Genomic DNA, 14020 nt, shown 5'->3' with positions numbered 1-14020 from the left:
AAACAAGTAAACATCTGCTACAAATTTTGCCTGGTTGATTCATTGTCGTCGTCGTCGTCGTCGTCGTTGAAGTGTTTAACAAGACGTTTCGGTAAATTTTTAACTTTCCTAAGTTTATTAAAAACAGAATTTAAAAAAAATTGAATAAATAAGTAAATAAAAAAAATATTTAAAAGAAATAAACTCAAGTAAAATAGCTAAAGAAAGCTTGACGTCTTGTCTTTCGTACGTACGTTCGATTATATATTGTCGGTTTTTCATATTGTTTTTTATGCGGTTTTAACTGTTCGTCGCTTTTGTTGTCTTCTTCGTAAATCGTACTTCTTTAACGTATATCCTTTTTTTATATTGAAAAGTGTACTTTTTCTATTTAGTTATTTGTGATTGTTTATTGAGCTGAAATTAATGTGGTTGAATTATATGCGATCATTTTTACTTCTGTTTAATCAAAATGACAATTTATTTTACTTACTATTAATTCGCTAAAAATATAAATAATATATAAAATATTATTTCTTTGTATAGATGAAGTTATTTTTTTTTTTTTGTTCATAAATAGCATATTGAGCTGACCTTACCCTTACCTGAGCGTAGAAGTCATACAAATTGCAGATAATTTATTTTAAATGCAAAAAAATCTTGGTTTAAAAATATTTTCAAAAAATTATCTACTATTTTAATAATGAATCAATAATTGAACTCTATAACTATATATATATTTTTATTCTACTATATTTGATAGTTATTAATTGTTTAATTTTTTTTTCTCATTTTAGGCAACATTGTTACTTGATAATACCAAATAATAAATTAAGAAACTCAAGTGATGTATCACTTTAACTAAACAAAGAACTTGTCATTTCCCATTCTACACTATCCTTATTTTGCTTAGAAGAGCACCCACTGAATTTTGATACAAGCAGTAACAAGAAAGAAACAACATTAAGTTTGGACTCCCGCTAAAACATTGAAGACGTGTTATAACGTCTTGTATAAGAGAAAGGTTGACGTTATCATTCGTCCAAAATGGATAACGATCAGCAGTTTTGTTTGCGATGGAACAACCATCAGAGCACTCTGATCAGTGTCTTTGACAATCTTTTGACAAGTCAGACACTTGTGGATTGTACAATCGCTGCTGAAGGAAAATTTCTTAAAGCACACAAAGTTGTTTTATCAGCATGTAGTCTAATTTTGCAGTAAGTATTAAATAAATAATAAACAAATAACATCTATGCATATATTTAATTAATCATTATGAATTTTTTTTAGACCTTACTTCAACAACAATATGATAAACATCCTATTCTAATTTTGAGAGATGTTAAGTATCAGGAGTTGACCGCAATGATGGACTATATGTATCGTGGCGAAGTAAATATTTCGCAAGATCAATTAGCACCCTGGCAACATGATAGATCTCAGGATGAATTGTTACTGACAACACAAGATGCACAGCAACGGGACCCACAAGGTAAGTTCTAAATACGAAACATTCAAAGAAGAAGAACAAAGGCTCCGAGCACTACAAATAAAATATATAGTTAGTTATAGATATCAGGACTTTTTTTTAATAAGATCTGTAATTTTGAACAACGTTAGAATTAATATACTTGAAGATTAACATAGTTAAGTTAGCCAGAAACTTATATAAAAAATTTACTAAAGAAGTAAATATTTTTCATGTAACGCATTATAAAAATTTAATAGTTTAAAAAATCGCCTTAATATTTACAATATATTGCTAAATAGAATATCTGAAAGAATTTTATATGTCGTGCTCAAAAAGCTTTACATAATTAGTATCTTATGTTATTAAAGAAGAGAATTTATTTAAACTACAAGAAAAAAAACAAGCAAACATATATTTAAACAAGAAAAGACAAGCTGTGCTTTTATTTATAAAATCTAAAATTATTTTTCAAATTAGTTGTTTTTGTGTTAATATTATTATGTAGATTTTTGTAAAATATTTTTTGTTGTGTTTAAAATAAAAAAACTTACTTGTCTTTTCTTCTTTGAAATAATAAGAATAAAAATAATGTATTTAACTTTTAATATTATTTGTGCAAGTTGAAAGTAATATTTATTTATTACTATTTTTGTTACAATATTTTAACAACATATTTATGTTATGTATTGCAGGAATTTGCACACAAAATTGTTTTATCAGCATGTAGTCCATATTTTGCAGTAAGTATTAAATAAATAATAAACAAATAACATCTATGCATATATTTAATTAATCATTATGAATTTTTTTTAGACCTTACTTCAACAACAATATGATAAACATCCTATTCTAATTTTGAAAGATGTTAAGTATCAGGAGTTGACCGCAATGATGGACTATATGTATCGTGGCGAAGTAAATATTTCGCAAGATCAATTAGCGGCTTTATTAAAAGCTGCTGAGTCATTGCAAATTAAAGGTTTATCCGATAATCGCACTGGTGCACCGAAGCCTGAACATCATCGGGGTTTAAACATACCTGGTAGTGTCGGTGGTGGTTCAAGCAAATTAAGTTCTGGTTATACATTAGAACAAACCAAACGTGCACGTGTTGGACAATCAGGTATGGATTCACAAGATTTGTCTGCATCACGTGAAGGTTCTTCTAGTCCATCAAGACGTCGACGAAAAGTTCGGCGCAGGAGCATTGAAAATGCCATGACTGGTATGTATATTATATAAAAAAAAATCAATTTTACTTAAATGACTAAATAATGTTAATATGAATGTTAACCTAATATTTATTTATTTCATTTGCAGATATTCATGACAACTCAAACTCCTCTCAAATGCAATCTAATCAATCCGAATTACTTCAGCAGCCTGCAAAATTAGCTGGTGCTGGCGCTATAACAGCAGCTGCGGCACAAATTCCGACATCATCAACAGCATTATCGACAGGAATGAGTGTAGGTGCTACAGGAGCAACCTCAGGTCAATGATGAAGAAATGGGTATGGATGATTTAGATCATAATGCTGGTACAAGTCAAGGAGGAGAAGGATCTAGTCAAGGTAAATAATTGCATTTTATGTAGTAAAATTTTTAAGTCACTATAAAAAATTACCCAAACATTCTACAAAAAGTCTTAAAATTAAATATAAAATTTGTTGTAGTTGTAATTTATTGTTTTAACTTTTTTATTTAAAACAAGTTTCTTTCGTTATATTTTATATTACAACAAAATTAAATTTATTGTTTTAATGACGAGCTTAATTTGTTAATTGTTTAAATAATGCACAATTTTTAAATTATAAAAAAAATATATTTTGTTTTCACTAATTTTTGACTGTAGTCTAATCAGTACAGTACCTTGATTATATTATAATCTATCAGTATCCTGAAGAAAGACCATAGAATGTAATCGAAATATAAGTGAACATAAAATATAATTTTAACAAATAATTTAATAAGTTAGTTATATACTTGAACAATTAATCAATGATTTTTCAAAAATCTAAATAAATGAAATGTAATTTAAATTATTTAAGCCTTGCGTATAATATAAAATGCTACAAGTAAATTGTAGTTTAATGACTTGAAATTTTATTGTAATACATATTTCTAAGGATATATGTTCATTTCAAAATTTTTAAACACGCGTTTCTTCTTTTAGGCTACGCACCCTGGCAACATGATAGATCTCAGGATGAATTGTTACTGACAACACAAGATGCACAGCAACGGGACCCACAAGGTAAGTTCTAAATACGAAACATTCAAAGAAGAAGAACAAAGGCTCCGAGCACGACAAATAAAATATATAGTTAGTTATAGATATCAGGACTTTTTTTTAATAAGATCTGTAATTTTGAACAACGTTAGAATTAATATACTTGAAGATTAACATAGTTAAGTTAGCCAGAAACTTATATAAAAAATTTACTAAAGAAGTAAATATTTTTCATGTAACGCATTATAAAAATTTAATAGTTTAAAAAATCGCCTTAATATTTACAATATATTGCTAAATAGAATATCTGAAAGAATTTTATATGTCGTGCTCAAAAAGCTTTACATAATTAGTATCTTATGTTATTAAAGAAGAGAATTTATTTAAACTACAAGAAAAAAAACAAGCAAACATATATTTAAACAAGAAAAGACAAGCTGTGCTTTTATTTATAAAATCTAAAATTATTTTCCAAATTAGTTGTTTTTGTGTTAATATTATTATGTAGATTTTTGTAAAATATTTTTTGTTGTGTTTAAAATAAAAAAACTTACTTGTCTTTTCTTCTTTGAAAAACTCTACTATATAAATTAAAGCGAATCTAATTTTTGTGCTGATTTGGTTTTTCTTAACACTGCTTCCTACTAGACAATAAATAAATAAATAAATTAGATATATTAAATTGTTCATCACATACACACACATATATATTACACATGCTATTCACATTATTGAATTTTTGTATTTTACTGCTGATTCTCATCATAATATCTAAAATCATAAATTTCGTTTGTATATATATATTTACTTGCCAATATTTTTTTACTTTTCATTTACACAAAAAAAAGAAACTAAAAATTAAAAATTAAAAACAAACAAAAAAAAATCGGTCTACGATATTAGAGACATTAATTCATATTAAAAATAATTAAATTCTAAATATTGTGAAAATTATAGTTTATTATATATAGTTAGGCATTTTTCATATATTTTTTTATAAATCTGTTGTTATTAAACAAAATAGGGTTTTTTTTTCACAATTAAATTGTTAAAGCAACAGAACAGTATTGTTCCCATTCTTGTTGCTCCATAGATTTATTAGAGAGTCTCAAGACATTTTCTATGTGTAAAATTTTTAAAGCTTAAAGTGTTGTGTGTTAAAATTGTTCCATAAAATATTATTAAAAAAATATGTATAATACGCCTAAAATATATTATTACATTAGTCAAAAAGTTTTTGTTTTAGATAGTAATATGTAATAATACTCATTTAGAAAAAAACAACAAGCACACACACCACCACCTTTAATTTGTTAGTAAAAGCGTGAATAATGCAGTAAATCAAATCGTTAATTAATTTCTGTAGGCATATTTTTGTTTGTTGTATATATTGTATTTTTTTTATGTACATTATAAAACTATGATTTTGAAATAATTATGTACTTTTTTTTTCTTATATATTGTACATTTAGTACATTTTGATTTTAGCATATAATTTTGTAAAATTTGTTTGTTAAAAAATACGCATGCATTATATTTTTCAGCAATTTTTAATTTTATAAGATTTGTTTTAGTATAATTTTAAAAATTTTCATTTATTTTAAATACTATTTGGCTTTTATTTGGTTGACGGGACTAAGAAGTTATTTTATACATTCAAAAATTTGTAAAAAAGTTTTTATTTCTATGATTATACACCGGTTAGGTGTTATTACAGTAGCTTTTTGTGCTAAACATTGAGCTCTGCTGTCAATTTATAAGAAATCGTTTGCGTTTCGGTTTAGATTTTTTTTATATTAATTATATATTCGATGATAATAATACGGATTTCCGGTTCTCCGGTTTTTCGGTTAAAAGTAATACAATTTTTAAACTACATTAATTTATTTTTTATTTCTTGTTCATTTGTTTTGTTATACAATTTGTAAGAATTAATTTACATTTGTTTAATACTTGTTTACGTAATATTTTTGTTTACCTTCTTAATCCAACGTACCCGGTTTTTTTTATTTTAATTTAATTATAGCAAGGTTTTGTAAATATGTTTGCACTTTTTTTAAAAATATTTCTTTTTTTAAAAAACTTTGTACCACTTTGTGTACCGGAATATTTGTCTTTTAATTTATTTTATGTTTTGAAATACAACTTGTACATGAAGTACTTTAATGTAGTTATTGTATATTTTTATTTATACATATTTTTATGTTCCAACACAAATTCACAATTTGATTGTTAATTTTAATTTACTTTTAAGATTTTTAATTTTTATGTCACTTTTCTCCCTTTTTTTGGGATACTTGATAATTAAAATTCGCTGCAAACACCTTTGTTATCGGGTGTTATGTATTGCAGGAATTTTTATTAATTTTTACACTCACGTCGCGTACTTTTTTGTTTCCGACATTAGCGTGAGTTTACTGTAGATTTTTTAGCACTCGCGTCGCATACTTTTTATTTCTGCATTTGTTACGAGTTTACTGTGGATTTTTTGAGCAAAATTTTCACACATAAAAAAATTTTGTGCACTCCCGAAATCTCGTTTTATATTATTTGAGATTTTTTTTATTATCGCCAGCCAATTTTGGTGCGTGAACTTGAAAAAAAAGTTCTCTGGAAAGCATGTTGTAGTGATAGGAGAACGCAAGATTTTGCCAAAACCAACCCGCAAACGACCATTGCGAACCAACAAACGATCATTGAGCACAAAGTAAGTGTTATTTATTTCATTAAATCTTATTTTGCACTTGTGTTGTGTTAATTTATTGTTCAGTGGCAAAAATGTACTTCCTTTCTGTCGAAAATTTTGACCAAGGTTGGTCTAATTTTGCAATAGGGTGAAAAAAAAACCAATCTGATCGTTTAAACTCACTTTAAGAAATAAAAACTTTAACATATTGTAAGAAATAGAAAAATTGCTTTAATAATTTTGACTTTTTTTTTTAATAATATTTTATTTATGATTACTACTTATGATTATTTTTTTGAATTGTATTAATCTTATTTAACGAAAAGACTTATTAAATAATAATTAATGATCGAAGTATACATTATTTTTAAAATTTAAAAATACATTTATATAGATTTTATGATTATGACCTGATATTGTAATTATTGAAGTTGTAAAACAACTACTTTATGCGTTCTACAAACTCGTACTATATATACTCATACTTTGTTCATATTTAAATTAAAAAATTAATTTATTAATTTTAATTTGTTTCCCGCTGCTAAGTTTACACTGCGCTTAAATAGAATTACTACATATTTTATGCTTAAGATGTTGCGGTTACTTTAAGAAGTCTTTTACTCTTTTGTCAGTGAGACTTAAATGCTCAATCTGGCCGGTACCGCGCTGCATATTGGTCTAACCAAAAACAGTGTGGGAAGTATTCAGTGTATCAAGAGCAAAAAGCCACTTAGTATGCGTCGTTTTTGGCATATCGAAAAGTGTGTCCAATTAATTAATTAAAATCTTCGCCTTAAAGTATTTGTAATTCAAATTTCTTAAAAAGGTTGTGTGTCTGTCTTGCTGTCTGTCCAAAGCGACATTTTCGGTGACAGCGTATAAAGCTACTGTATTTGAATTTTAATTAGTAACGAATTTGTTGTTTTAATGTTTCTCACTAATTAATTACACGCTACGGTCAACAGAGTCATTACCAATCACACAGTTTTTTACACATTCAGTTATCAATAAAATTAACATTTTTCTCAGTTACATACATAATGAATAGAAAAGAAATATTAATTTTTGTTTTGGTAGATGAAAGTATTGGTGGTTTTAAGACGTTTGCCACCTGAGTATTTATATTATTTGTTAGGTTAGATAGGGTAGATGAATCATCTGATGTATAATAAGAAATATTGTTATTGTTGATGAATAAGGTATTCTTATAATTATGCGATAATATACCTGAATAATTTTTTTCTAATATGCTTTGTTTGATGATAAATTTGTTTGTGGTGCATCTATGGTTCTTGTTTGTGTGTCGATTGTTGATTGGTTGAGTTTTTTACGTTTGTTTGTGTTGATTGAGGTATTGTCAATGGAAGCATTTAGGGGATGATATGATGCTGAGGTTGTGTCATGCAGTTGGAATATAGATGTGTCTGAATCTGGAAATATTGATTTTAATAAGGTGTATTATTATTTTTCTATTATTTAAACACATTTTTATTAATTATTTAGTTCATGCGATTGATAGAATATATTATAAAATAGTATGGATTAAATTAATTTTATGATGAGTATAGATATTGGTAGATGTATATGTATGATTTATATGTAATAGATCTTCGAATACATATTAACATTAGAATTTTTGTGGATATATATCCAACTAGATTAGGACTTATTTTGATATTTAATGTGAAGAATATTATAATGATATTATGTATAAATTAATTTTATAATATTGTAATGAGATTATTATTATTTAGTAATTTATGAAAGATATTTTATGATTTGTAATAGAATATTGATATTGATAATGTTGGGATTTGTGATACTTACCACATATGGTTATTATTTCATTTTCTGCATCCTGATGATGTGATGAGTTTAACATTGGCATTGGTGGAGGATTAGTGGTATGAATTGGATTTGTTGAATCATCCTTGTTTGTGATTGATGAAATTGCAAGATTGGTTTGTTTTGTTTCCATTTTTTAGTTTTGCTTGTATCTGGAAATGATTTATATTTTATTATGAATCTGATGAATTAAAAATTTGAGATTATAATATTTAGATATTTAGGTTTATGTTGCTTTTTTGTGGTTGATATACAAAACGTTAAAATACGTAATTTTGTTTGATTATAATTGCGATGTATTAGTTAAGTTCTTTTAGTTCAATTGTTATTTAATAGATGGTTGGTCAAGGTTCGATATTCAATTATAATATAAAATATATACATGTTATATTGTGTATAAGAATATCTGGTATATAAGAAATTTTAATCAATTTATTTTAATTAATTGAGTACTATCATTATTTAATTTTTAATATTTGAACTTCAATATTCTAATGTTTACTGGTTTAATAATTTTTAATAATTCGATTTTATTTAATATTAATATTCTAATATTTAATATATTTCATATATCTTATATATATAATTCTTCTGTACGTGTGTTGACAGTGAACTCCTCCTAAACGGCTGAACCGATTTTGATGAAATTTTTTGTGGGTGTTCAAGTGGATTCAAGGAAGGTTTAGATTCGCAATTTGGCCCACTGGATAATGTCTTTTTAATTAATTTTTTATTTTTTGGTATCCATACACATTTATATTAGAAATTTAAAATTTATTCATGCTTACTTTGATTTGTTTAAAAAGTTTAAAATCTTTAAAATGAATAGTAAAACTGCCGTTGCATTAAATGTCTAATATAAATGTATATGAATACCAAAAAACTGTATAATAATTAAAAAACGTTATCCAGTGGACCAAATTGTGAATCTAAATTATCGTTGAATTCACTTGAACACACACAAAAAAAGAATTATATATATAAAGATATAAATAACGTACAAAAAATAATGCCACGTCTTCGTGGACGAGGAGGAAATATTGGTCGACGGAGTCGGAATTCACAATTACTCTAGAACCGTCGGTTAAATAGATCGACAGAAAACAATGAAAATGTAAGAAACCAGGATACAATCACACGTACTAATGAAAGTCAAGAGCAACGCAACGAACGCCAGGAAAATTAATTGCAAGGGGAAACAACGTTCGTTGGGTCAGCTAGTATTAAATATATATGAAATATTTAATATATTTTTGTTTATGGCAAAAATAATAAATTCTATAAGATGTCGCAGTTCGCTCTTACACATTTCAGAGCTTTCGTTGAAGCATACCAACATTAGGTGTCCAATGAACACAATCCACATTTTCTACACACCGTATATTTTGTTATTATGATTTTTTATTGCTCCGTGTTGTTGGGTTTTTGTGCAAAAAAAAAAAAAAATTTTTTTTTTTAATTCAAAGTTGATAAATTGTATAATTAAACATATATATAATGATTGCTTTGCTTTAAAATGTGATATTGGTTTAATGTTTAAGTTTCGTGTACGTTAATATCTTTGGAAATTGATTAAAAGCAAAAAATAAAAAAAAACACTGAATACATTTACTGGGGATCAATTCAAAATGGAGTAATTTTCCGAAAAGTGTGTATACGTTTTTTTTAACATAAAGCATATTTAGCTAAGAATGAACAAAAATTTTACTTTTAATGGAAAATTTTAATAATTAATTTAACTTTAATAGTGGATTTCCCTTATTTGAAATGAATAATTCGTATTAGTGAAATAAATTTCAATCAATAGTTGTGTTACATAAGTACTTTTGGGCATGTTTTATTAGCGTCAGTTTCTGCCTAACTTTCCATAATAGAAAATAAATTTTTGATTAAATTTATAAAATTCTTAACAGAAATATGTTAATTTTCTTTAAAAATTATTTAAATTGAATATTTTTCGACATAAAGTGTTGCGGCCATTTTGATTTTTCCTGCAAAGTATTTTTTTTTTTTACTTTTTTTGTTTTTTTATTTTTTATTAATTTTGAAAAAGTGTGAAATTCGAACAGTTTTCTTTTTTCAACGATCAATAAGACGGCGGTGGAACAACGACGTTGGTGACGAATATAAACGAAGTCTAACTTTCGTCCGAAGTCGTTTTTTCTTCATATTTTCGTGATGTTTTAGTGTGCGTATGTGTATGTAAAATACGTACAGTTTTCGACTTGGGGGGGAAAAAGAGGAAACACATTTTCCAAATATGAGTGACATCAAGTCCAAATTAGTACATAAATTATTAGTGTAATTATGTTTTCAATGTATTAAATTGTATAGATTTAAACAGTTTCTCTTAGTATAAACTTCAATATTTGCGACGTATATATATGTTTTTGCATATTTTTATATTCGCCATTTTAATGAGATACTTAATTATTCGTAAGTGGAAAAGTTTTAGGGGTTGATGTATAACTTAGTGGTTAGATAAAAAAAAATTTCTGAAATACCAAAGATCTTTCCTGGCACTATTATTATGGTCTTTTTTTTTTTTTTTGTTGTTTTATTTTTATTGCTCTGCGACATACTTTCTTCTCCAGTTTCGGTTTCTTGATGTTTTTGTACGAAACTTTATATGCGATTTTGAGCATATGGTTTTTTGGTATGTGTTTCCCTCTCAATTTGCGATGTGCTAAGTGTTGTAAGTGTATTTTGCTTGTGTAACAAATACATTCAAATATTGCAGGGCATTTAAACATAAATTAAGATTTTTTTTTTTTTTTTTTTTGTCTTCTATAAATTTACTTTCCGAAACTTTATTTACTTTTCCGTGCTTTTTCTCTGTATGCATATGTATCATATATATGTGTGTTTCTACGTATGCATTTATCTTATACTGTAGAAAATATATTTTCTTGCTTAATTTTTATTCATTCTACTATTTGTTCTCTCATAAACATACACAAACATAATTTGATGGATTTCATCATAAATGCAATGTTGTCACATTTCTTAAAATACTTAAATATGTGCAGAATGTTTAAAGAGCATATTACATTTAAAAAAAGTTTTTAGTTTTATTAAACCCAATCATTAACATCTATTAAAAGTTTCTTTTGTTTACATTTGCACACGTGCTTAAAAGCTTTAGTAATTATTTTTTTTATTATCTATTTTGTTTAGTGTTTTTTTTATTCTGATCACAATAAAAATTTTTCATTACTATGAAAAAAAATACGAAACATACAAATTAAATAAAAACATTCTCTTAATTTAATATGTCTAAATAATAATAATTCATTAAACAGAATAATATAACAATTTTGCATGATTTGCATAAGGAATTATTTGAAAATAATTTCTGTTGTACGAATACGAGAACGAGTACGCGTAATTACCGTAACATTGTCTATAAAGTTTTGTTGTAACATTGAAAAAGTGTTGTAAATTTTTTGCATTGCTATTTACTGTTATTCACGATTTAAAAAATTTTTGTTGCATTTACCATATTGAGTGGTGCTCGTGTCGGTTATCTTCATTTCTTGAACTTCGAATTTATTACTACATTTTTGGTTTATCATAATCAAACGTAACTGTAAATAAAGAAATTTAACATCAATCGGACTAGAAGAAAAATTGAACGCCCAAAGAATCCCTACTCAACCGCTAATATATTTTCGAGATGGAGTTTCTGGTGGATGAGAAATATATTTCATAAGGGTTTGCAAGGACCACTTGAAGAGGAAGAGTTATATCAGCACCGTAAAGACTTAGATAGTGAACGAGTAACTACAAAGTTTTCGTAAAAACAAGACGGTGCAATAATCCGTTCGCGTAGTTTAACTGCTGTGTATTTTATTTTAGAAGATTTAGTGTTTTCAGCAGAGATCGTAGGCAAACGTATTCGTGCCAAATTGGATGGCACCCAAATTATATATAAAGGTGCATTTGGATAAGAATCTACAAACGACCATTGAGCACAAAGTAAGTGTTAAATAACACTTATTTCATTAAATCTTTTTTTGCGCTTGTGTTTTTTGCTGTTTAAAATTAGTGGTCCAATGTTTCGTTTTACGCTTCATTGCTCAAACTGAATTGTAGCTCATTCATATATTGGTAACATTCATCAAATTTAATGAGTCTAGCAATTAACTTGCAGCAATTAATTCAATATGTCTAAATAATAATAATTCATTAAACAGAATAATATAACAATTTTGCATGAATTTGAATTTAATAGTTTCTTGCGTTCTTGATTTAATTCTAAATATATATAATCTGATTTTCAGGTCCATAGTTCAGACCTATTTAATATTTTATTTATTGGCTCGTTAGATTACACGTTTAGATAACATGTTATCTTAAAATAAATCATGAACAATATTTTTTGTTAAGCCATTTTGATCGTATATATATAGATCAGAAGGTTTTCCAACACGGGAACATGCAACATATAGTTGCCCATGCGAAAAACATGTATTTTCCAAATTCAGTCCACATACTTTTAATGTTTGACATTGAGATTTATTAATTGTCATCGCAAATGCTAAACGAATTGGAAATTGCAATCGTTTGAATTGAATTGGAACATCGGTTGGTATAATTGGTATGCGTGGAAGCAATATATTTTCTCCTCTGAATTTTCCACTTAATATTGTTGATTCAATTAAATTCCCCATAATTCCTTTAATTACTAATCTTGTTCCATTACATAATTTTGGTGGGTTTAGATTGTGTAATAAAATGATTGGTGAACCAACTTTTAAAACTAAATTGTGTGGTGGTAGTTCTGGCAAATCAAGCGAATTTAAGAACTCAGTGGGATAATTCACAATCTCGTTTTCATCTACCACTGTGTCGATGGATTTTAACGAAATTAAATTACCAGGTAGCATAGCTTGAATTTTGGAATTGATTTCATCGACATCTAAGTTCTTGGCAGCCAGAATCGCTCTACTTTGAAGCCACTGATGGTTCTGATAATTTTGATATATGTGAGGAAATACGCTTTCTATTAATTCCTCTTTCGAATTAACAATTTTACAAAAATTTTCTGGCAATTTAATAAAGTGCGTATTTTCATGAAGACTTACGTTTCCATTACCAATATCCATCAATTGTTTGGCAAATAGTTCTGCAGCTAAATCCCTCTGTAGTCCAACACGCATGATTTCGGTAAGTCGCAATATATGGACATTTCGCCACAAAATAGATGATTTGAGGCAAGCATTGACTTCATCAGCATAGGTTGAACGTGGAATAACTGGCAATGTTTGTCTAAAATCACCTGCCAATAAAATTAAAGCGCCTCCAAAAAGTCTATCGTTGGCATTTAAATCTTTAAGTGTTCGATTTAATGCTTCCAATGAATACTTATGTGCCATTGTGCATTCATCCCAAACAATGATGTGACATTTTTGAAGTACTTTAGCCATATTGGAATGTTTTTTTATATTGCATAGTGCATTTTCACATGAATGTATGTTTAGTGGCAACTTTAGTGCCGAATGGACTGTTCTACCACCATCTAACAATGTCGCAGCGGTTCCAGATGATGCAAGTGCTAAAGCGATATTACCTTGCATCCTAACCTTTGCAAGAATGACTAAAATTAAGAAAGTTTTTCCAGTTCCACCTGGTGCATCCAAGAAAAAAAAGCCGCCTTCTTTTGCCGCAATTGCGTTCGAAACCCGATCATAAATGAGCTTTTGTTGGTGTGTTAACATTTGTTCGCTTCATGTAACAAATTCAACCAAATCTTCAGAGCTATACTGAAGTTCGCGCTGCATATCAGTTGCCAAACGATTTGG

The 14020-nt window shown here is 27.2% G+C and overlaps 1 protein-coding gene and 1 pseudogene across 1 annotated transcript; one reads left to right on the top strand and one right to left on the bottom strand.

Annotated features, from left to right (window-relative positions):
* Positions 1-778: 778 nt before the first annotated feature.
* On the top strand, positions 779-3775 carry LOC119663170 (annotated as a pseudogene).
* A 6578-nt stretch (positions 3776-10353) lies between these two features.
* On the bottom strand, positions 10354-13645 carry LOC119663169 (ATP-dependent DNA helicase PIF1-like). The gene is made up of 2 exons (XM_038072832.1): positions 12905-13645; positions 10354-10440 (listed from the first exon to the last, which is right to left on the bottom strand). The coding sequence occupies exons 1-2, from the start codon at positions 13643-13645 to the stop codon at positions 10354-10356; spliced, it is 828 nt and encodes a 275-aa protein (XP_037928760.1).
* Positions 13646-14020: the final 375 nt, after the last annotated feature.

The sequence above is a fragment of the Teleopsis dalmanni genome, unplaced genomic scaffold, assembly GCF_002237135.1.
Source record: "Teleopsis dalmanni isolate 2A unplaced genomic scaffold, ASM223713v2 unscaffolded_contig_0187, whole genome shotgun sequence".
Lineage (NCBI taxonomy): Eukaryota > Metazoa > Arthropoda > Insecta > Diptera > Diopsidae > Teleopsis > Teleopsis dalmanni.
This window is presented reverse-complemented; position numbering and strand designations above follow the sequence as displayed.

What these genes read in the sequence shown, in the direction of transcription:
- LOC119663169 (XM_038072832.1), bottom strand. Translation starts at nt 13,645, where the DNA reads ATGGCTAAAGTACTTCAAAAATGTCACATCATTGTTTGGGATGAATGC. An exon ending in TATGTAATGGAACAAGATTA is followed by an intron (nt 10,441 to 12,904) that starts GTAATTAAAGGA and finishes TTCCCCCCCAAG; the next exon opens with TCGAAAACTGTACGTATTTT.